This window comes from Oryzias latipes, chromosome 24 (assembly GCF_002234675.1).
Source record: "Oryzias latipes chromosome 24, ASM223467v1".
In the NCBI taxonomy this organism is placed as follows: Eukaryota; Metazoa; Chordata; class Actinopteri; order Beloniformes; family Adrianichthyidae; genus Oryzias; species Oryzias latipes.
The window spans coordinates 15,897,834-15,922,089 of record NC_019882.2 but is presented as its reverse complement, the minus strand read 5'-3'; the positions used below and the strand labels follow the sequence as shown (position 1 = coordinate 15,922,089).

At 41.8% G+C, this 24,256-nt stretch overlaps 1 protein-coding gene across 2 annotated transcripts; it reads left to right on the top strand.

Moving 5' to 3' along the window:
* Positions 1-265: 265 nt before the first annotated feature.
* Positions 266-18,377, top strand: med23 (mediator complex subunit 23). Of its 2 annotated transcripts, XM_004083737.4 has the most exons (31): positions 266-449; positions 844-875; positions 1,107-1,194; positions 1,285-1,409; positions 1,696-1,807; positions 1,912-2,010; positions 2,117-2,218; positions 2,321-2,390; positions 3,702-3,814; positions 3,893-3,988; positions 4,515-4,532; positions 7,834-8,040; positions 8,120-8,263; positions 8,381-8,526; positions 9,575-9,820; positions 9,910-10,052; positions 10,235-10,409; positions 12,190-12,353; positions 13,083-13,207; positions 13,282-13,487; positions 13,779-13,959; positions 14,046-14,216; positions 14,335-14,551; positions 14,627-14,736; positions 14,825-14,951; positions 15,245-15,410; positions 15,495-15,567; positions 15,635-15,849; positions 15,931-16,051; positions 16,136-16,267; positions 17,847-18,377. In XM_004083737.4, exons 1-31 carry the CDS (start codon positions 390-392, stop codon positions 18,069-18,071), a joined length of 4,209 nt encoding a protein of 1,402 aa, XP_004083785.2. In that variant the 5' UTR covers positions 266-389; the 3' UTR covers positions 18,072-18,377. The 2 variants fall into 2 exon arrangements, with proteins under 2 accessions (XP_004083785.2, XP_004083784.2); XM_004083736.4 differs by lacking the exon at positions 4,515-4,532.
* The last annotated feature ends 5,879 nt before the right edge of the window (positions 18,378-24,256 follow it).

The following is a 24,256-nucleotide window of genomic DNA, read 5'->3' as shown; positions in this document are numbered from 1 at the left end:
ACAGTAGAGTAATGTTTTGATCAGTGCCCTTAATAGTTTGTGGGCTACAAGCAGTGCGTGTATTTGAAAATAAAGAATCCCCGTTTCTTGAAACAGATAGTTTATCTGATCTTCAGCATAAGTTTTTTTTTTCTTTTTTAACAAGAGACCAAAGTTCTCGGTGTTGCCCGCCGCGACTGTTTATGGCGCTGAATTAACATGACTTTTAGTAGGTGGACATAAAGTTAGAGCGTAGCGGAACTATTTAGTGTGTGTTTCAAGTGTTCACCCGGATCACTTTTCAGTTGCACACGAAGTGGCGCTTCGTTCTCCAAAGACATTAGCATGCCGTTTGTTTGGAGCTCTGTTTGCAACAAAGCGTAGTGACTTTTGGTCAGATTTCACTCTGAATGATCGATATGGCGCTTTCGATGGAGTCTCAGTTGCAGAGCATCTTTGAAGATGTCGTGGTAAATTGCACCTTATAACAAAAATGGATCCACGACAGAGGATCTGTTAGCATTGATGATGCTTGTTTTTATTGTTGTTAGTATTTTTGCGAACTATCTTTTTTTTGTAGATAACCTGCATTAAAATACACAAATTAAATTACACGTGAATAACACTTGTTAACAAACAAATGTATCAGGTTTGGATTATAATCTGTTGTCAGTGGTGATGCTTTTGTTAACAAGGCACTTATCCTCAAAATGAATGAGTCTTTGTTTAGGTATTTTTGAAGCAAAGGCTATTTTCTTCCTTTGACTGCTGTCAATAGGAAAATTTTATTTTTGGTTGTTTGTATTTTGAATTTTGATCTCTTTTAACATCATAAATCATATTTTCTTCTTCTCAATCTTTCAGAAAACTGAGACAATAGAAGAAGCTTTTGCTGGGTAAGCTTGTTACTAACTTTTATTCATAATGAGTAATAAACATGTTGAAAAAAGGTCAAAATGCTTTGACTTTTAGTTCTGATTTTAAAAAAAAAGAATAGAAATCTGTAGTTTGTTTAATTTATTTTCTGCTCCTAAAACATATTTCACCCCTAAACATTGTGTTGGATTGACAACAAATGGTTCTTATTCCTAAACTAAAAAAGTGAAGCTGGCATTTTCGGGTTTCAGGATGTTCATGGACACTCCAGAGGATGAAAGAACTAAACTCATCAGTTGTCTGGGAGCCTTCAGACAGTACTGGGGAACTCTGCCACAGGTTTTTAAACTTATTTTTTTTAATATCTTAAACATTTATACACAAAGATACATCATATTCTGTATATTTATTCTTTTTTTTCCTCTTCAGGATTCTCACGAGCAGTGTGTTCAGTGGATTGTGCGCTTCATACACACTCAGCGCAGTCCCAAAAGGATCTCCTTCTTGTATGATTGTCTTGCAATGGCTGTGGAGACTAGTCTGTTGCCTCCCAGGTGCATACACTCATTTATCATAGTCTGCCCACATTCTTTACATTCATTTATGCAATTTATGAAAAGATAAAAGCTCCATATAAAGTTTTTTGAAGCTGAGTGTTTCCTCTTCCTTATATTTTCACTATTAAACACATTATTTTTTATTCATTTCTGCAGATTCTAATTCAAAGTGCATTTCTGCTTTGACCACTTTTTGAAAATGACAGTATTAGCTTGTTTGCTTATTCATTGTGAGGCTTGAAATTGTGTGACTCATTCCTTTGATGAATTCATTTGCTTTCAGGATGGTGTGTGTAGCTCTCATTAGCTCAGACAGCTTGGAGTGGGAAAGAACACAGTTATGGGCTTTAACCTTCAAGCTCATCCGCAAAATAATCGGAGGGGTGGACTACAAGGTGTTTGACGCACTAAAAATAAATCTCCTTTAAGCTTGAAAGACATTAATGGACTTTAAAAGAATTTAGTTTTGTTTTTAAAATCTGCTCTATATTTTCCTTAGGGTGTACGCGATCTGTTGAAAGGTGTTCTGGATAAAATTCAGACCGTCCCCATTACTGTCAGCTCAGCTATACTCCAGCAGCTGCTGGCCGCCAGGGAGGTACAGATCATTCCCGTTTTCTTGAATTCTGTAATTCAGATCCAGTTTTTTATTTGTCTTGACACAAACCGTAATTCTCAGATAGTCGTTTCTGCCCATTTTTCAGGTGGTGGAGTACATTTTGGACAGAAACGCCTGCCTCCTCCCAGCATACTTTGCTGTAACAGAAATAAGAAAACTGTACCCAGAAGGCCAGCTCTCACATTGGGTATGTGAATAATTACACGAGTGTGTAAATGTACATCCCTAACATCTTCAATTCTTTGAAACATGTCTTTGATTTTTGGGGTTTTCTGTGTTTGATTTTTAGATTTTGGGCAGTTTAATATCAGACTTTGTGGATAGTTTCAGACCTACAGCAAGAATCAACTCAATCTGTGGTAAAACTCACACACACCCAAACACACACACTTAAGGATTTTACAATTTTTTGTCTTTCTAAAGCATTTAACTATGCTAGATTTCTTTCAACTACGGCTGGATTAAAACAGCAAGGATCAGTTTAACAAATCAATAAATTAATTTTACTTTAACCCCTTCTTGCATGAACTTTATTTTGAAATTGAAAACATTTTTTACTTTCAATGTGATGCTAGATTTCTCTTGTACGGTATTAAATGATATTTTTTTCAGGCATAAAAAAAACTGCTTTTTGTTAATAAAAACATGACCAATCTTAGTTCTAATAATAAAACTTCCACTTTTGCTCAATTTGAAAGATAATTTTTCTAAGAACAAATTTTTCATAATCAAACTTAAGTGGTTTTAAAAGCAAAGTTTGTCATGCAAATCATTTTGTGAACTTGTAATTTGAAATCAAATCAGTAGTTTGGTTGCGATACCAAGCCCTTCTTTTAACAAGAAATTCTTACGTTTAATTTTTAATTCTAATTTAATAATTACCGGTAACCAAAAACCCACATAATGTCTGTAAATTTTGTGTGTAATGCAATAATTTAAAAAAAGGAAGTCCTCCGACTCCGCCTCTTCTTTGTGCTTGTTTAACAGCTTGCTGGTGTTTAGATAAACTGGAGGAAGTTTAAAAAGTCAAGTTTTAGAATAAACATATAAGCCAGCTATAGGTATTTACTGACCCTACAGTAAAGTTCACCATTGCTTGATTTGTGAGCGTGAAGCTGATTATCGCTCTCCATGCTGTGTGCGTGGCAGATCCAAATAAATGGGGATCCATGGGGATTCATTTTTTTTTCTTGTCCCTGAACGTGTGTTTTAATGCTTATCCAAGTAAGAAATAGATCGAAATAGATCTGGGATTTATACAAAACAGTTAAAATCATGGAAGAAACATCATATAGTACAGATTTTAATGATATATGTTCGTAATCTGCTGTCCCTAGGAAGGTTAAATGACAAACATCAGATTCACACTAAAATATATATATTTTTTAATCAGTTTCCTGCAGGGTTTTCCAAGAAAAGAAAACTTTTATTTAATAAAAAAATAAAAATAACACTATATTGGCATTTTAAAATGTTTTTTAGTGTAAATTTCTTTTATAAATTGTTGTTTTCTTAATTATTCAACTTTTTCCACATATCCTTGTAAATATTGGAAGTTTAATGTTAATGGAATTTGAAATCAGTCCCAGAATCGTAAAACTAAATGTTTGAAAGCGTAATTGAAGCTAAGTGACTTGTATTTGGTGTCGTCGTCCCCCCCCCCCCTTAAGGACGATGCAGTTTGCTGCCAGTTGTGAATAACAGCGGGGCCATCTGTAACTCCTGGAAGTTAGACCCCGCCACCCTGCGTTTCCCCCTCAGGGGCATGCTGCCCTATGACAAGGTAACCCACCCCGCATCTGCACAGCTTCACGCCCACACAGGAACAAACGGTAATGGCTGCTTTGGTCGTTGGGTGCAGGACCTGTTCGAGCCGCAGACTGTCTTGCTCCGCTATGTGCTTGAACAGCCGTACTCCAGGGAAATGGTGTGCAACATGTTAGGACTCAACAAACAGGTAAAAAACAGAATGAAAACCTTCCTTATATGCTTCCTCTGGCACTTTTCTATGTTTTATACCACCTTTTTTCTTCTTGACCTCACAGCCCCTTTTGGTTTATTTTTGGACTATGAAAACTTTTCTTCCTCAGTTTTTTTGTGTAGTTTTTTTGTCTGTTTTGTTATCCCTCTTAAGCCCATCACCACTTGGATTCCCTTGTAGTCTTTGTTACACAGTTAAACAACGCTGTGAGCTTGACCCATAATGCACCTGAATTCCCTGTTGGGCTTCCCTGTTGTATCTTAAAGGTTTGGAATAAACTAAAACCGATTATAAAAAAAAAATGTTAATAGAAAAGAATGACTGGTCTGCTGCTAACTGTGCTCAACAAATAAAAAAAAAACAACGTACTATGGCTGCTTAGTCACTACTTTCTTTCTTTCTTTCTCTCCTTTTTCCCACCTCTCTCTTTTTGTTTTTTCCTCTTATTTGGTTTCTCTCCGTTGGTTGTGTTGTGTTTGTCTCTCTGCCACGCGCTCGCTAGACTCTGAACATTGCCCAGGTATGTCGTTGTTCCTCCTCCCGGTCACATGACTCGCCAACTAACCAGCTGACTGGACACTGAGAGACTTACTGGCCCCGCTACTTCGCTAAAAAGTTGAAAACTGAAAAAAAAAAACAATCATCTCAAATAAAACGTGGAGCAAATGAGAAATGCTACAGAGCTTGAGATGGTCACAGCAGGGCGACAGAGATAACTCACCTGTTTAAATGGAAACTCGCCTTTAATTAGGTTGATGTGTATATTGCAGGAAACAGCAGGTGGATCGATGACCTGTCGGGAAGTTTCCACAGCATTAGGCATGATAGGTCGTTCGATTACTAAAACGCTGTACAAATAAATAATTTCCTGCCATATGTTCAGCCTCATTAGTGTCCAAACCCCTTTAATTCTGCTGAATGGTGGCAGCATCTGTAAGTGTATTGATTAAAACATTCAATGATGTCTGAAAGACTGGAGTTCCCGGTTAATCATTCGGATAAGATTTGTTGCCCCATTTTGTTAAATGTGTTCACCGTTAATGGGATTTTTTTAAATAAATAAAGCTGATCCTGAATGGTTTCCGTGTTGTAGCCACCAGGACAGAAATTCTCCAGTAGTCTGGGACTGATTGATGCCAGCCGAGCTGATAGAGATCGATCACGGCACAGCTGGGCTGTGTGCTCTCCGGGCTTCATGGTTCCTGCTTACAAGCTGACATGAAGTATTTCTGACTGCTAGCCCTGCTGTTGACATTTCAGGTCCTGCTGCAGTGCATGTGTGGATGTAGTCTGGTGCTTGCTTGTCGTCGGGAAGGCTTTCCCCATGTCAGAGCTGCTGCTGATGCTGTCACTGCTGCTGCTGCTTCCCCCCCCCCCCAAAAAAAAAAAAAAACCCACACCTGCTTACATACGTCATGCGTCTGAAAAGTGAATTCTAACTTAAGTAGCCAGAAGATGCTTTAAAGATGCATGCAGAACTGAACAGAACATCTATAAGTTAGTTGTTTTGTTTTGTAAAGTGATAAATTGGACTTAGTTGGATCTAAACTTGGATGAGCAGCTGCACCATCGTCATAATAAATCTGTGTCCTCTTGTGCAAACCATTGACTGTATGTGAGAGTTGACTCCTCCCCCTCATGTTATAAACAGGAAGCTAAAACCCTGGAAACGTCTACAGAGAAATAAACAGCTGTTACTCAGTCATTCTGTTTGTTAGAACAACCTTTCTTGCTTTTTTTTAACATGTTCTTTCTAATCTTATTGTTTCATTTCATGGAATGTTTCTTTAGTGCAGCTTATTCAAATTATAAACTGACCAATCAGATGCCTCAATAGAAGTAGGTGGTCTCGCGTCTGAAACGCTAGATTGACAGGTGTCAGGTAACCCGCCATTAGTGGTTGCGGTTTCCAGCAAGCTCACCCCTGATTGGCAAGACAGGTTGCCATAGAAACGTTGACTCCGACCAATACTCTCATCATCTGGTTCCAACATTGCGGCGTCCATATTGTGAAAAAAAGGCGCCTGAATTGACTTAATTTTGTTCTCGGTCCAATTCTCATTAACAGTCAATGGTGCCAACTCCTGTAATATTGTTATAGAGAAAGTAAAGTTGGGTTGTTGTTGTTTACTGTCTTGTTGACTATCTTTGTGTTGTCTCTGCTGGCTGTCAAACAGACGGGTGGTGTTTAACTCACAGCTTTGGTGAAGCTGCTAAAACCCCATCCTCTCATCCCAGGAGATCTTTTGTGGTGCAAACACTTTGGTGTTATCCGGCATGTAATTACGCAAGCTTTTCATGCGTGGTTGGTTAACAAATGTTGTTACAGTCTGATGGTTTTAACTGCTTTTATTATAATAAACATAGAAATGGAGCAAAAATCAAATGTGTCTGCTTAGGATTAGAGGAAAATCCACGTTGGGCAGAATCAATCTGCTTCTTACTCTGGTCTCAATACGGATATTTGAGCTTTGCATATCTGATGAATGTTTATCTGATATCTTTGGAAGAGAAAAAGGAATAGTGAGGTTTCTAACTTCCTGCATTTGCCAGTAGCTTTCAAAGTTCTGCTGCAAAAAGCTGATTTGGGCTTTCCCATGTTCCTCGGTGCTCGTACTGATGGGGTATATGGTCAAGGAGCTCTGGAAACTCAGATCTGGAGTCAGTAGATTGATCAAATGTGTTGGTTCCGTTATCTAACACCAGACCTAGTTCATAAAGGATTATCGGCTCCCTCACTAGAACCGTTTTTTGTGGCAGATTTCTCTCTTGGGGGTAAATGTCTGTGGATCCTTCTCTGTCCCTTCTCTGTGCCTTTGTTGCTCTGTTGCTGTTGTGTGATTGGGGTTGTGTAGAATAGACAAAAAGCCACGTTCAGCCTCACAGCTCCTCTTCCTCCTCCTCTTCCTGAGCTGCCAGTCTGCATGCGGGAATGTGTTGCATGCTTGGCGCTGACTCGCTGCTTGGTGTTCTGCTTTCATGGTCCCCGAACTTCTCTTTTGCTGTGCTGTGTCGTTCAATCCCTTTTCAAACGGACCCAACTTTATCTGTATTCACATATTATTATTTGTAATCCTTGGTTATGTTGGGGAAATGCAATCTTTTCTTTGATGAAATCATTTTTCCTGAAAATTTGCCTGCAGACTTTAAAACTCCACAATGTTTGGAAATGTTTCCCAGAATTCTCCACTGCCTTTACCTGAAGTCACCTGTCAAATATTTCTGTTTTACATTCTAACAGTAAAACAGTTTTTAAATTGAAGTTACTTTTTTATACATTAGGGAAATCAAAGGATCCATATGTCTGTGGATGAATAAGTTTAACCAAAATAAAATAAAAGGTAAATAAGAAAGAAAGAGAGGTTTGACTGTAAATATTTGCAAAGCTCCAGGAATCAGTTTTAGATAACTTCAGAACTCCTAATCCCATTTTTGTTTGATGTTTACCTGTTTTATTCCACGACCCCGCCTCCTAATGTCTAATTCTTTTACTTTATTTTATTATTTTGTTACCTGCGTCAGCTCTGCTTCTGTTCTCCCGTTTGTGTTGAAGTTGCTGAGGGCATGAAAAGCTTCCTTTTAGTTTGCTGCATTTGTTGAAAAAGTGGAAAGAACCGGAACAAGGAGGCCCCAAAACAAACCAGAACAGAGCTGAACTGAGAAGACATAGGCAGGAAGGAGACGCAGTCCTGCATGCAAGGGATTGAAATGTTTTTCTGTTTCTAAGTAACACCGGCTGGAGCATGGACTCTATTTGTTGTTTCTTGTTTCTTTTCCACCTGACCTCCTGTCCTCTCCGTTCTTTTACCCTCCTCTCCCAGCAAAAGCAGCGCTGCCCGGTGCTGGAGGAGCAGCTGGTGGACCTGGTAGTGTACGCCATGGAGCGCTCGGAGACCGAGGAGCACTTTGACGCCGACGTCGGGGGGACCAGTCAGCTGCTGTGGCAGCACCTCTCCTCCCAGCTCATCTTCTTCGTGCTGTTTCAGTTTGCCAGCTTTCCTCACATGGTTCTGTCGCTGCACCAGAAGGTTAGCAGGCCGCTGCAGCCACATAAAACCCCTTTGATTCAAATGTCTCACTCATCTTTCACTTGCTCTTTTGGCGTAGCTTGCAGGTAGAGGTCTCATCAAAGGGAGAGATCACCTGATGTGGGTGCTGCTGCAGTTCATATCAGGAAGCATTCAGAAAAACGCTTTGGCCGACTTCCTGCCAGTCATGAAGCTTTTTGACCTACTTTACCCGGAAAAGGAGGTACTTGTGCTCAAAGACGAATCCTGATCTTTTGTGTTTCTATAAATCCTCTCAGATAAAAACGTCTTTTTTGTTATTTTGGATCCGTCTCTGAATTTTGTGGTTGAACTTTTGCAGTGCATTCCTGTGCCCGACATCAACAAGCCCCAGTCGACTCACTCCTTCGCCATGACCTGCATCTGGATCCACCTGAACCGCAAAGCTCAGAGCGACAACTCCAAGCTGCAGATCCCCATTCCACACTCTCTGAAGCTGCACCACGAGTATGCATCTTCACCCGCCTAATGCATCCAAATAAATCAGAAAAAGTGGGTTTATCTACTTGGTGGCAGTGGCTCATGCGGTTGAACAGGTTCTCAAGTGATCGAAGGATCGGCGGTTCCACCCCCGCTCTCCCCGAGTAGACTGTCGTTGTGTCCTTGGGCAAGGCACTTCACCCTCCCTGCCTCCAGTGTGGCTCCACTGGTGTGTGAATGTGTATGAATGTCCCGGTGATGGTCAGAGGGGGCCGCCTCTGTCATCACCAAGTATGAGTGAGGAGTGACTGAATAATGGACACATTGTCTGAGCTTTGATCGTCTGGAAAATCGAATCCATTATTAGTATTTGTTTTTTTTAAAGACAGAATACATAAAAGTGTAATTTTATTGTTGTCAGGCAATTTACTTTTGGAAGGCAGTCGGACTGAATCGTCAAATACCTCAATAGTTGAAAGGGGCCCACCGTTGAGAGAATTTGAAAAAAAAAACTCTTTAAAAATGTGACTTTAATAGAAGTGGACTGCAGACGTCAGAGACTTGGAAGCCTCCACTCATAGATTTACTCAAAAATCCCTTATTTCAAGACACTACAGTGCACAGATTTTTCTGAGGCTTCTTTTACTTTGGAGAACAATGAAAGTTCTTTAGGTTTTAGAGTCTGGCAGTTTTAGTAACCAGTCCTCATGATGTTCGATTACTGTGTTTTTTTTCAGATCTCAGGCCAGTGCAGCCATCCAGCAGTTATATTTGAAATGATTTTATCTGCCTAAATTACCAAAGGTACCAGTTTTTAGTTTTAGGGACCATATCGTCTCCGATTAATCGAGAGTCTATTGATACGTAAAAAAGGATGATGAGCACAGAGACTTCTGTAACACTCCAGCAGTGCCTGAGAAGGGTTTCTTCCATTTATAATAAAGAAAATACTAGAATAGATCTGTTTTTTGTCATGTTCTGATTTATTGAGATGCACCTGTAAATACCTTCATTACTTTTTCTCCTTGGGTCAGCTCAGTGTGATTAAAAGCCCTCCCTTATCCATTTTTTTTAGGTTTTTGCAGCAGTCGCTGCGTAATAAGACCCTGGGCATGTCTGATTATAAGATCGCCCTGCTGTGCAACGCGTACAGCACCAACTCTGAGTGCTTCACCCTGCCCATGGGCGTCCTGGTGGAAACTATTTACGGAAACGCGTCCGTAAGGACCAGTTTGCCAGGCACTAACTGTATGGCATCAGGATCGGTCACCCCCCTTCCCATGAATCTGCTGGACTCCCTGACGGTTCACGCAAAGATGAGGTATGCGGGGGGAAAAAAAACAGACGGGAAGATGTGGAGTGAAGCAAATGTTTCACTGCTGCTGCTTTTGTCTGCTTTCTTGTCTCCAGTCTAATCCACAGCATCGCCACACGCGTGATCAAACTGGCCCACGCCAAGTCCAGCATCGCCCTGGCCCCCGCTCTGGTGGAAACTTACAGCAGACTGCTGGTCTACATGGAGATCGAGTCACTGGGCATCAAAGGATTCATCAGTCAGTCTCTATGGTCCTTTTTTGACTACTTTGACATTTTTTAGAAATGTTTATAGAAAATATATTGTCTCAATGAGCATTTTAAGTAGTGAATAATTACACATTTTACTCAAAAACCCCAATATTTTTGATTTCTAATCATTTTGGGGTGTAAAAAAAGCATTTTGGGTCTTGTTTTTCAGGCCAGTTGTTGCCCAATGTGTTCAAGTCTCATGCGTGGGGAATCCTACACACGCTACTGGAGATGTTTAGCTACAGGATGCACCACATCCAGCCGCACTACCGAGTTCAACTGCTGAGCCATCTGCACAGCCTGGCGGCCGTGCCCCAAACCAACCAGAACCAGCTGCACCTGTGGTAACGCACATCGCAATTTACACGCAAGCCAAGAGCCTGTATACTGCAAAAACGTAAAGCAAATTTACAGAAATATGAAATGTTCATATTTAACCACGTCAGACCTGGGGTCCGCATGTGTGGACATCATAGTTTGGGATATACATTGCTCAAAAGAATAAAAGGAGCGCATTGTATACTTGAACAAATTAAATATTATTGGAAATTAAATGTATTAGTGTATGGAGGTCTGGATGTAGACTCGTACCCCAAATTAAAGTGTAAAAAAACAAACTACACGCTGATGCAGCTGGGATGTCTTTGAAACAAGTCAAAATGATGCTCAGTAGTGGGCGTGGCCTCCACATGCCCGCATGACTTCCTTTCAATGCCTCACCTGAACCAAAGCATCCGGCAACCCCTGAACAGTCTGTGGTGCAACCTGGCTTTGGTTGATTGTCCCAGATGTGTTTAGTTGGAGTCTGGGGAACGCGAGGGCCAGTCCATGACATCAATACCGTCATCTAGCAGAGACTGCTGACACACTCCAGCCACATGCCTTGCAGGAGGAACCCAGGGCCAATCACACCAGCACACGGTCTCACACGGAGTCTGAGAATCTCACCTAATGGCGGTCAGGCTACCTCTGGTGAGCACATGGAGAGCTGTGCGGCCCTCCAAAGACATGCCACCCTAAGCCATCACTAACCCACTGTCAAACCGGTCATGTTGGACCGTGTTGCAGGCAGCAGGACGTTCTCTACACAGTCTGCAGATTCTGTCACGTCTGTCCCCATGTGCTCAGCTGCTTTCATCTGTGAAGAACACAGTGCAAATTTACCAATCTTGGTGTTCTCTCTGTATTCTCTAGCAAATGCCAAACATCTGTAAGCACAACTCCCACCTGTGGATGTCAGAACCTCATCCCCCCTCATGGAGTCTAACTGAGCAGACATGTGCACATTTGTGGCCTGCTGGAGGTCATTTTGTAGGACGACTGATTCTCCTTGCAGTAAGGAGGAGCTAGTGGTCCTTGTTGCCCTCCTATGGCCTCCTCCATACCTCCCAGTGTACTGGCCTGTCTCCTGGTAGCACCTTCATGCTCTGGACACTACACTGACAGACACAGTAGACCTTTTTGCCACAGCTCGCGTTGATGTGCCGTCCTGGATGAGTTGCACTACCTGGGCCACTTGTGTGGGTTGTAGACACCGTCTCATGGTACAGCTGGAATGAGAACACTGGCAGCATTTAAGGTCATCAAAGCATCAGCCAGTACACAAAAGGAAGGAGAGGTTGTCTGTGGTGACCACTTGCAGAACCACTTCTTTATTGGAGGTGTCTTATTGATCGCCTGTTATTTCCACCTGCTGTCAATTCCGCTTCCACAAAAACATGTGAAATTGATTGTCAGTCAGTACAGCTTCCTAAATGGACGGTTTGTTGTTATGGTGTTCCCTTTATTTATTTTTTTAGCTGTATATATAGGTCCTGTTTCTTCTAATCATATAAATGTTTTTACTTTTTTTATTTTTTATTATTAAATTGTGCCATTATGGTCATTTTCAGCAAGCAATCCCAGATGAAAACACATAAGTCAGTTTGCAGCCTCTGAACACCAAACAGTTCATTGCTTCTATAGGAAGTGATGCATCACTGAGGTAGTAGGAGTTTGTTGAGTCTTCGTTGACTTGTTAACGTTGCTGCTTCGGGCAAATGCAAAGATCATTATTTAAACAGGCGTTCCTTTAAGTGAAACCCTGCGTTGTTAAAATAAGGATGTATCTGTCTGTGTCCTCAGTGTTGAGAGCACCGCTCTGCGCCTGATCACAGCTTTGGGGAGTTCAGAGGTGCAGCCGCAGTTCACCCGCTTCCTCAACGACCCAAAGACGGTCCTGTCGGCCGAGTCCGAGGAGCTGAACCGTGCTTTGATTCTCACCCTGGCCAGAGCCACTCACGTCACAGGTTTGCAGCCGATTTCTGTTTCTGAAAGCTTTTCCTGCTCTTTCCTACGGTGGCCCTGGAGCTCAGATCACACCAACAAAAACACATTTAAGATCCCAATCACAATTAAAAAGCTTAACAAATAATTTAAAAAAAAATACATTTTAGAAATCAAACCACAATTTCAGAAACCCAAACATTGTTCCAAAAAAACTAAACACAATTTCAAAAAATGAAACAAAAAGAAAAAACTCTCAGAAAGCAAAAGTAGTTTCCAGAATTTGAAGGAAATGTTAAAAGTAAAACAAAATGGGAAACTTCAAAGGTAGGCTCTATAGGACATCCCCGACTGAATTGATAACATTTGCTCATCTTTTTAACTGAACCTTATTTGGAACGGCGTTTTCTTGCAACAGACGATTTTTCTCGGCCGTGAGAGCTGTGGTGCAGTGTAGACCACTCGACCTCTGTTTGGAGGTTTGGTTCCGCCTTGCATCAAAGTGTCCTTGGGCAAGACACTGAACCTCACGTTGCTCCTGTTTGTTTTCCAAAATGTTTTTTTAGGTTTTGATTTCCGGAATTTGTTTTAAATTTTTTAAAATGTAATGTTGTTTTTTTGTTTTGCTTTTTATAATTGTGTTTGCTGATGTGATTTGCGCCATAGGGCCACCGTACTTTCCTGTCTGTTATCTCAAAGCTGGGTTGTCATGGTTGTTTTTGATTCTCATCCGTCACTTTGGTTCTGCGTAGATTTTTTCACGGGGTCGGATTCCATCCACGGGACGTGGTGTAAAGACATCCTGCACACCATCATGTCCTTCACGCCTCATAACTGGGCGTCGCACACTCTGTCCTGCTTCCCCGCTCCGCTGCAGGTTCTCACATCAAAGCCATCAGCAGAAATCCCCCCCCCCGGCCAGAGTTTTCATCACTCCTGTGTTCTCTTCAGGCGTTCTTCAAGCAGAACAACGTCCCGCAGGAGTCCCGCTTCAACCTGAAGAAGAACGTGGAGGAGGAGTACAGGAAATGGAAGTCCATGGCCATTGAGAATGACATCATCACCCACTTCTCCATGCAGGGCTCTCCTCCGCTCTTCCTCTGTTTGCTTTGGAAGATGCTGTTGGAGACGGACCACATCAACCAGATTGGCTTCAGGTTTGGTTTCTGCGTCTCATTTTAGGGTTTTAAAAAAGCACAATTTGCTTGTAATCATGTTCCTCTCAGCACTACAGACACCACTGAGGTTACTCTGATAAATTACGAGTTAATGATGCTTCTCCCCAGTGTCGTTACAGCATTTTACAGTCCTATTAAGCGGCTCTGGGGAAGGGAGGGGGTTCATAAGTCTATAAATGACATCTGCGACTAATTGATCCGGAGGGAGAAGGCTGCCGTATCGCTGGATGAAACTGTGTTTGCTTCTCAATTCATACTTTTCGTCGACAGAGTCTTGGAGCGCATTGGAGCCCGTGCACTGGTGGCTCACGTGCGCACGTTTGCCGACTTCCTCGTCTACGAGTTCTCCACGTCGGCGGGCGGTCAGCAGCTCAACAAGTGCATTGAGATCCTCAACGACATGGTCTGGAAGTACAACATCGTCACTCTGGACAGGCTCATCCTGTGTCTGGTAAGGACGCTAAGAGGAATTTGGAATAGCCTCAACAAGCTCATTAGTGCCTGATTCGAATGTCTGCGCGTGTCCTCCGCCTGCAGGCGATGCGCAGCCACGAGGGAAACGAGGCTCAGGTCTGCTACTTCATAATCCAGCTGCTTCTGTTGAAGCCGAATGACTTCAGGAACAGAGTCAGTGACTTTGTGAAGGAGAACTCTCCGGAGCATTGGCTGCAGAGCGACTGGCACAGCAAACACATGAACTACCACAAGGTACAAACAGACTAAAGGACATTTAAAAAAAACACACATTTGGTTTTCCGGTTAAATGCCTAAAAATGTAGGCACTTGAAGCAGATTTTTAGTAACAAGTGATTGATCTTCTGGTCAGAAATACCCTGAGAAGCTGTACTTTGAGGGCCTGGCGGACCAAGTCAACCCTCCCATACAGCAACAGCCTCAATACCTCCCCATCTACTTTGGTAACGTGTGCCTGCGTTTCCTGCCTGTCTTTGACATCGTCATTCACCGCTTCTTGGAGCTTCTCCCAGTCTCCAAGTCGTTGGAGACGCTGCTGGATCATCTGGGCGGACTCTACAAATTCCATGGTGAGTGAGGACAAAGATCGTGGACTCTGCAGAGGGAGGAGGCTTGCAGCGGTTTACTTTTTCGTCTGTGCACAGACCGCCCAGTGACGTATCTCTACAATACTCTGCACTACTATGAGCGGCATCTGAGGGACAGAACCAACCTGAAGAGGAAGCTGGTCCACGCCATCATGTCCTCGCTGAAGGCATGAAGATACCCACAGTGCCTTTTGATCCTCACACTTTTTGTTTTTTTGCAGCAGCAGCAGCTTTAACACCTCTGTGTTTTTCTAGGACAACCGTACCCCAGGATGGGGTCTCAGTGAAACCTACATGAAGTGTGGCATGAACGCAAGGGAGGACAACGTCTGGATCCCTGATGACACCTACTACTGCAAGCTGATTGGACGCCTCGTGGACAATATCCTTTATTAGTCTCTCTGCTCCCCATAACAATGTTAGATGGAATCAGAATGATGGAGAGGCCGGTGTCTGTGGGGCACCTGGGAAAAATACAAAGAATATCTCCCTTAATGGCTCTAAAGAGGTTGTAATTAAAAGTCTATTTTATAGTAAAGCCTCCAAAAGAGGCATTCATAATGAGAAATCAATATGAAGCGCTCCTGTGGATATACAGATGCTGCAGAGTCAGAGTTGGACAAATGGCTAATCTTGTTTTCTTGTGTAGCGAGCTTTTGTCCTTAACGCTCTCACCCATGGCAGGAAAAACACCCGGCCCCTTCCCTAACTGTGATTGGAGGTTCAACGAGTTTCCCAACCCTGCGGCGCACGCTCTGCATGTCACCTGCGTGGAGCTGATGGCTTTGGCTGTGCCGGGAAAAGACGTCGGCAACGCTCTGCTCAATGTCGTCTTGAAGAGGTTTTTTTGTTTTGTTTGTTTTTTTAGGATTTTTTATTGAACAATTGAGATTTTTCTTTTGATCTTTTTTTTTCCGTCTCTTAGCCAACCCCTGGTTCCCAGAGAGAGCATCACAGCGTGGATGAACGCCATCGGGCTGGTGATCACCGCTCTTCCTGTAAGAAAAGAATCAGTGGGAATGGACCTCTAATTTTTCTTCTAGTTAACTCATATTCTCTTAACAGGAGCCGTACTGGGTTGTTCTCCATGACCGCATAGTGTCTGTGATCAGCTCCCCTGCTCTGACATCAGAGACAGATTGGGTGGGTTATCCCTTTGCTTTGCTGGACTTCACAGCCTGTCACCAAAGCTACAGCGAGATGAACTGCAGCTACGTGCTGGCACTAGCCCACGCCGTCTGGCATCACTCATCCATCGGACAGCTGTCTCTGACGCCCAAGTAAGGGTCTTTCTCTGGCTTTTTTTTTTTCCCGACAAACCCTTTTGCCTTCCCTCGTGTCATCTCGCTCTTGCCTCTCAGATTCCTGTCAGAGGTTCTGAAGCCCATTGTGCAGACAGAGTTCCAGCTCCTGTACGTGTACCACCTCGTGGGGCCGTTCCTGCAGCGCTTCCAGCAAGAAAGGACTCGATGCATGCTGGAGGTGCTTTCCGAAGGCCTGGTTGTAAATGACTAAATTACAGAAAGATTCATTTGTTTGATTGGAACTTGTGGATGTGTGTTTCAGATTGGTGTAGCTTTTTATGAGATGCTGCAAGCTGTCGACCAAAACTGCCAACATCTCAGCTACATGGATCCGATTTGTGATTTCCTGTACCACATCAAGTACATGTACACTGGAGACAGTGTAAAGGAGCAGGTGAGCTAAAAAAAAAAACATCCATTCTTACTTTACTTAAAGAGCCACCACAATGAAAATTATGTTTTTGTTGGTTTTAACATGTTCTTGTGGTGTTTTTCTGATTATGGAGGACATATGAAAAGAAAATTAGGCTTAAAATTACGTTTCTGAATATTTTTTTTAATCTAAACTGTTGTGACTCAGGAGAAGACGAAAAAATGCCATTAAAAAAAAAAAAGATCATATTTGTGACAGAAAATACACGTTTTCCTCGCCGACTGAAAACGGAACGACTTCATGGCTCCAATATTGCTCACCATTGTAGTTGGACCGCTAATATTAGGTTTGGGGTGTGAGGGGCTGTAAGCTAGCAGGACAGCATGTGAACAGATACACTATATTACCAAAAGTATTGGCTCTCCCATCCAAATGATCAGAATCAGCGTGGAACTTTCATAGGATGCCACCTGTGCAACAAATCCAGCGGTTTCCTTGCTCTTAAATATTCCACAGTCAACTGTCAGCTCTATCAGAACAAAATGGAAGAGTCTGGGAACAACAGCAACTCAGCCATGAAGTGGTAGACCATGTAAACTGACAGAGGGGGGTCAGCGGATGCTGAGGAGCATATAGTGCAAAGAGGTCACCGACTTTCTGCTCAGTCAGTGGCTACAGAGCTCCAGACTTCATGTGACATTCAGATTAGCCCAAGTAAAGAAACACAGAGAGCTGCATGGAATGTTTTTCCATGGCCGAGCAGCTGCATCCAAGCCACACAAGTGCAATGCAAAGCATCTGATGCAGTGGTGGAAAACACAGCACCACTTGACTCTAGAGCAGTGGAGACATGTTTTCTGGAGTGATGAATCACACTTTATCATCTGGAAATTTGATGAATGAGTCTGGATTTGAAGGTTGCCAGGACAACGGTACATTTTGGACTGCATTGTCCGGGTGTGAAATTTGGTGGAGGGATTGTGGTGTGGGGCTGTTTCTCAGGACTTGGGCTTGGCCCCTGAGTTCCAGTGAAAGGAACTCTGAAAGCTTCAGGACACCAAAACCTCCCACCCTTGTGGGAACAGTTTGGAACGAACCCCTCCCTCTTCCAACATGACTGTGCACCAGTGCACAAACCAAGAACCATAAAGACATGGATGACAGAGTCTGGCCTGCACAGAGTCCTGACCTGTACCCCATAGAACCCCTTTGGGATGAATTACAGTGGAGACTGAGAGCCAGGCCTTCTCCACCAATATCACTGTGTGACCTCACCAATACCCTTTTGGAAGAATGTTCAAAAATTCCTACAAACACTCCTCAACCTTGTAGACAGTCTTCCTAGAAGAGTTGAAGCTGTAAAAGCTGCAAAAGGTGGACCAACATCTTATTGAACTCTATGGGTTAGGAATGGTGAGTCAAGGCAAATTAGCCAATGCTTTTGGTAATATAGTATAGGTCAGTAATAAAACACTAATAAAATGTGTATTTTCTCTGGGCAGAATCAAAGCAGGTCCTTGTTTGATTACTTGTTGAACATTTCTTGGTTTGTCTAACTGTCTGGATTGGAACCTCCATCATCTTCTTCCTCTCCGTCCAGGTGGAGAAAATCATCATGACTCTGCGTCCGGCCATGAAGCTGCGCCTGCGCTTCATTACCCACAGCAGCTTGATCGAGACTTCATCATCAGCAGCAGCCATGGCCGCCTCCACATCCTCCTCTTCCTCCTCCTGTGGCAACCCACAGCCCACTCCGTCACTCTCCTCCTCCAACACCGCTGCCTCTCCCTCCACCCCCTCACAGCATTCACACACACCAATGTAGTTAACTGAAATAATAAATAGAAACTCCCTCAGAATCATCATTGTGGATATGAACAATTAAGTTTACATTGTGCATTATGAGTAATTATGTTGATAATGTAAACATTTTATGATGGTTGAATTTTTTAAAGCAAGAATTTGCTTTCAACTGTAAGAAACAAAATGTCCAAATAATTCTTACATGGCAAAGTGTAAAAAAATGTTACAATTCTGGATCAAGAACTCGCATTAGACCTTCTTTTCTTTTTGTGAATATTTTTATACTGTACATTTGTATTACTTTATTAAAAGACACTTCAAATAAAAAGGTTTTTTATGTCATGACTTTATATTGTTATGGAGAAAAAAGACTCCAAATTTTTTGACATTCTCTCCTAAAAAAACAAATATCCCTAATAAACTCGTTTTTTGTTTTTTTTGCCTGCATAAAGTGCAGCATGTTGTTGGGCTGCATGTGAATGTCAGACTATCTTATCCAGGTCTCTCACTGAAGACGGAAACCTTTTACTGCAGGTCATTGCTGCTGCGTCCACTCAAATACTGAGAACGTTGCATTAACCTTTTGGAAATAATGAACTATTATTTAAAATGTCACTGTTTGAGACCAGTAGAGGGAGTCTAGCATTTACAGCCGATGGTAAAGACGTTTAGCGTTTTTCTCAGAAAATTCTAAAACAGTAATCTCCACTTGTTTAGTTATTTCTTTAATCATAGCTGCTTTTGCTGTTATTTCTGTAGCAAAGGCTCTTTTTTTTTTCCAGTGACCTATAAGTAAAGTGACTGCTTCCGGTCCCTACCCCTTTCATCACCTCTGGGATTCTTGAGATGCTGATTGTTCCAGAATCAATATTCTCACCAATCAAAGCCGCGAGCAGCATTGGACGGGCTGCAGGCACAACCGGCCTTCTTTTGACCCGCCCTTACTGGCTGAACGGCTGCTACACGGCCCTCACTTTCCCCTTCTGACCCTACCAGCCTGGTCAGAGCTGTAGGGGGCGATTCAAAACAAAACAGTGGTTTTCAAAATGGTGGCTTTTCTGTAGCAATTTTTTTATTTATCTTTTTGTTTTTTTGTTGCCTGGGGGGTAACAAACAGGTTTATGTAATTTTAAGAATTACATTTATGGATTCATCTATTCATCTTTTTGACGGTTATATTCACTGTGATGTCATCATTTCATGGATGGGGGGGGGGGGGGGGGGGTCTTTCACTAAGCCCAAAATTCCTTTTTACCGGTTACTAGGTGCGTGTAAATTTTTGCTCAAAGGTGTAGTAAGAGAGTGGAATTGTGAAAAAAAATACATTTGTTGCATTCCAGGAATACTGCAGGACAGAATTATTGATGACAGGAACACAGTGGATACAGATCCACTAATCATATTTTTAAATAGATTTATAGGAAATTATTCTTTGATCTTTTATGTTTTATGGAGAAGCAGCAGTGATTGTTGGATTATTCTTTTTCTTTGTGATGTTGACTCACATTCACTTCTACGCTTCCTGTTGATTAAAGTTGACTTTGGCTCTAAGGACATGTGTAACATGATATTATAAAAACGAGTGCATACCAGGTCAACCATGACTTAATCATATCACAGCTCGTCTCCTGCGCGCCGCATGTGTAACTCTATTCTGTGCGCTGTGTGCGCGCTTGTGGAGCATCACATGATCTCTCAGTGATGGCTGAGATGTAGGTCAGTGGACGGCCATGTGAAGGCCCGTGGCTCACCCATTAAACTCTGGCTCCAAATGTAATGTGGCAACATCCGGGTCTGTGGAAGCAAGTCATAGCTAAAAAAAGTGAAGCTGCATCTCTGGTACAGAGCTGCTTCAGTGTGTGGGAAGTCTGTTTTTAAATTTAGCATGGGAGTCAATCTGGCCTGTTATAGAGTGAAGATAGAATGATGGCATGGATGTGTCATGTTTTTACTCCCATTCCTGTTTGGCTAAGTTCACATATTGCTTTAGTGCAGCTGCAGACTCCCTCAGTATCTCTGCTTCAGGTACCTTTATTGTCCTTGTTTCAAGCCTAAAAGACAGTGAAGTCAAAACATGGCAATTTTGGCACATTTGTTGGTAACAGTGCTCTTGTTCACCCCATATCAGTCCGTTCAAGTCCCACTCTGATCATCTTTTAAGCTACTGTAAAAGCATCCCCAGTGGTCTTTTTATTATAATTATGCCCAAATAAAAAATCTGTTGTTTTTTATGGGATATAGTTTCAACCCCGCACCCTTTCCCTTCCCTGTTGATTGTGATGGGAATTGTGGTCCGCCTAGCATTTTTTTTACATCACAAATAGATTTTTCTGCTCCAGAAATACTCAGAAATACAATTGTAAGCTTACACTCACCCGCCGCTTCATTAGGAACAGCTTGCTAGTACCGGATTTCAGAACTTCCTTAATCCTCTGCGACAGACTGGCGACCTGTCCAGGGCATCCCCTGCCTTCGCCCACAAGTGGCCGGGATAGGCTCCTGCAGCCCCGTGACCCCGACAGGGAAAAGTGGAATAGAAAATGAATGAAATGAATGAATGAACTTCCTTAATCCTTGATTCAGCAAGGGACATGACAGCATCACACAGTTGCTGCAGATTTGTCGGCTGTACATCCATGATGCCAATCTCACGTTCCACCACATCCCAAAGGTTCTCTATTGGGTTGAGGTCTGGTGACTGTGGAGGTCATTGTCATGTTCAAGAAACCAGTCTAGTTTTATGACATGTAACATTATCCTGCTGGACGTACTCAACAGAAGATGGTACACTTCTTCTGATGACTACACTGTTGTCCTCTTTGGATGACCACAGATGAGTACACTGTGGCGAATAATGGATGGACATGGTCAGCAACAATACTCAAGTAGGCTGTTGGTACTAAAAAAATAAAAAATATCCCACACCATTAAAACAACACAACATGGCATTTCTGCCCACAGAACTGCAGCTTACTCTTTTTTTCTCTCTGTAAATCCTAAAGATGGTTGTGGGTGAAAATCTTAGTGGACCAGTGGTTTCTGACCAGCTATTGGATCTGGTACAAACAACCATGCCACGTTCAAAGTCACTTCAGTCACCTTTCTTCTCCCTTAAGATGCTTGGTTTGAACTGCAGCAGATTGTGTTGACTACGTGCCTAAATGCATTTAGTTGCTGCCATGTGATTGGCTGATTAGAAATTTGTGTTAACGAGCAGTTGGACAGGTGTCCATAATAAAGTGGCCGGTGAGTGTAATTTTCTTTAAATATGTCCTCTATCATCAAAAAAAAATATGCCACATGAACATTTTAAAAACACAAAAAAAATCCAAATTTTCTTTAAGTTAAAATCTTTTAGTTCTGTAGTGCTCTGTAGTGATTTGTTTTTGAAAACCCAAAATTTTCATTATTTTTAAAAGGATAATTAAGAGTTTAGGTCTACTTTTAGATGGTACAGTGGAGAAATGTTTAAAGATAAAAACATGTTCCCAAATTGGTGAAAATGTGATAATTTGCCTTTCAAATTATTCAAAACAGCCTTTTGTGAGGAAAAAGAGACAGAAGTAAGTGATGGAACCCAGAAAGGAGAAAACATTATGGTTTTAGTGGGTTTAGAGTCAGTTGGAAATCCTTAAGTTCAAGCCCAGAACTGCCCGAAAACATGAATATTTAGTGAAAAATATACAAAGAGCCAAATTCAAAACATTGATGGAAACCTTCCAGACAATATTTGATTTCTATTGTCTATTCTGGAAAGAATGTCTGTTGTATTTGCCAGAGATGTACACTGAAGCTAGTTTGTGTTCCTCATTTCTTTTTAGTTTTAACTTCAAGGCTTTAATCTGAGCAATATTTAATAAAGAACAAAAAAACTGGAAAGCCTAGAGCATTCTAAAACGTTTCCCTGCCTCGCAACAGCTGTTTACCACACGCATGTCTTGAAAGTCCATTCAACAACATCTCTTGAAATACACTTGATATAGAACTAATCAATAAAATGTTTGCTGTTTTAAAAAAACAAGAAAAAGGTCTAAAGCAGCAGCGTTTCACCTATTCATTTTCTACTCACACTTGTTTTGGGGTTACAGGGTTGCTGGAGCCTATACCAGCTGCTGTTGGGTAAAGGTGGTACACGCTAAACAGGTTGTTGGTTAGCAGGGTCACACAGACACATGTTCGACCTTTGGAGCCAATTTAGAGTCACCAATTAAAAGTAAAATGCACATTTTTGGACTCCACATAGAAAATTCCCAGCTGGGATCTGAACCAGGGCCTTCTAGCTGTGAGGTGAGGGTGAGATTCAGAGATGCTAACTTATGCAAATCAGTTTTTGCACTAAGAGATTCTATGTGGTGAGTGTTTTCCAATATTGACTCATTTTTACAAATTGTTCTGTTATTTAAGGAGCAAGTTGAACTTAGCGAGTATAAATAACCTCTATTGCGGATTCAAAAAGCTCCAATTTTGGCTACAACAATGATCACAACAGCAGCTCTAAGTTTGTATGACGTACACGGTAAGACAATAGTATTTATAGTAAGACAATAGTATTCACAGGAAGACAAAAGTATTTAAGTCTGAAAATGTGCAGTATTATGTTTCTGTATAAAGATGCTTATATCAGCTTATGAAGGAAATTCATTCTAATTAAAGCTTCTTTGAGTTTCTGAACTAAATTTTAAAAACATTTACTGAGGATCAGGAAATGAAACGGTAAAGATAAAGAGAACTTTTCTGCTGCTTTTTTAGCAGCTTTTTTTTAAGCAGCTTTACTTTGAAGCCCCTCTTTTCATCCCTCATTAAAGAATTCCTCGTTCAAAGGTATCGCCTCATTTGAAACCTTCCACGTCCATCAGGCAGACTCAACAGTCTCCCACAGCAGCACATGGCTTTGTTATTTTCACAGAACATCTGCAAATATTCCAGTCTTTACGTTCAATTTGTGCTTAATGAGAAATTTGGCTAAACACACAAACACACAGGACTACAGAGTTCATTTTTCTCAGCTAGGGTTGCCACGGTAACCGGATGCATTTGGACGGGAATGATATTGTCGGCTGTTTGCTTGCCGACTTCAAATATATTGTTGTTGCTTTTTGCAAACCATTTTCACCTCTTTTAATGATCCTATTGGCCATGCAAGTATTAAAGTCTGCAGTGGAGAAGAAGAGCAGCAGTTCTGCGATAATGAGGTTGATGGAAACGGTACGCAGAAAAGGTATGACGGATAAAAGGAAGAGACAGCAAAAGGTGTTTTTTGTGTTTAATTTGTCTTTCTTGGCATGCTGTTGGAATTCCGAGCCATTCAATCCCAGAGATAAGCAAACCTCTAATATGTACCTCAACAAACAGCCTTTGTTCTGGAATGCTAAAAAGTAAGTTAAAGCTGCAGGCAGGTGGTATGGCCTGCATGCACTACCTGCTCCCAGCCTCGTCACCCCTTTTTGACTACACGCCCCTCACTCTCCCCTTCTGCCTCTCCCACCCTGGTAAGAGCTGCATGCGACAAATTAATTTAGAAAATACACATTTTGTTAAAATGGCGGCCTTCCTGTTGGTCATATCTCCATAGCAACCACTTCATATTTTGGTCAACTGGGGGTGACAAACAGGTCCGTGTGATTTCTAGAAGAATCTGCAAGGGTAAATTTTGAGATCTCCTAGCCAACAGTTTTTTTTTTAAACTACATCCACATTCCTTATATGTTCATATTGTGTGTTATATCACCTGGGTCAAGGATTTATGTTTTATATTTTCACAATATTCCAGTAAAAAACTGCGCGAGTAACAGGGAAACAATACTTTTGAAAGCTTGCCGTGCTGACAGTTCAAAATCTATGAACTTTAAAACTAACATTTTTTCACTAGTAGCTTGCCAGTCATGTTGTACTAGTTAGGAGACGATAGATCAAAATCCCAAGGAGTTTTTGGCTCCATTCATTTTTATTTTTGACGGTTTTGATGTCTTCATTTTCTTTCTTTTGTGGTGGGGGTGTTCGTTGTGCCAAAAATTCCCTTTCACCAGTAGGTGCATGAGAAATCTTGGTGAGTTTTGAATTTTTTTGAATATGTGGTCGCAGTAAGAAAGAAGAACTGCAAAAACAATCTGGTCCTTGCAGTCCAGGACTGCTGAGGGGCATAAAAACAACTATCCAGCGATTGGAAAAAATCCCCTCAGTGCAAACATCTTCTAGAACACATAGATG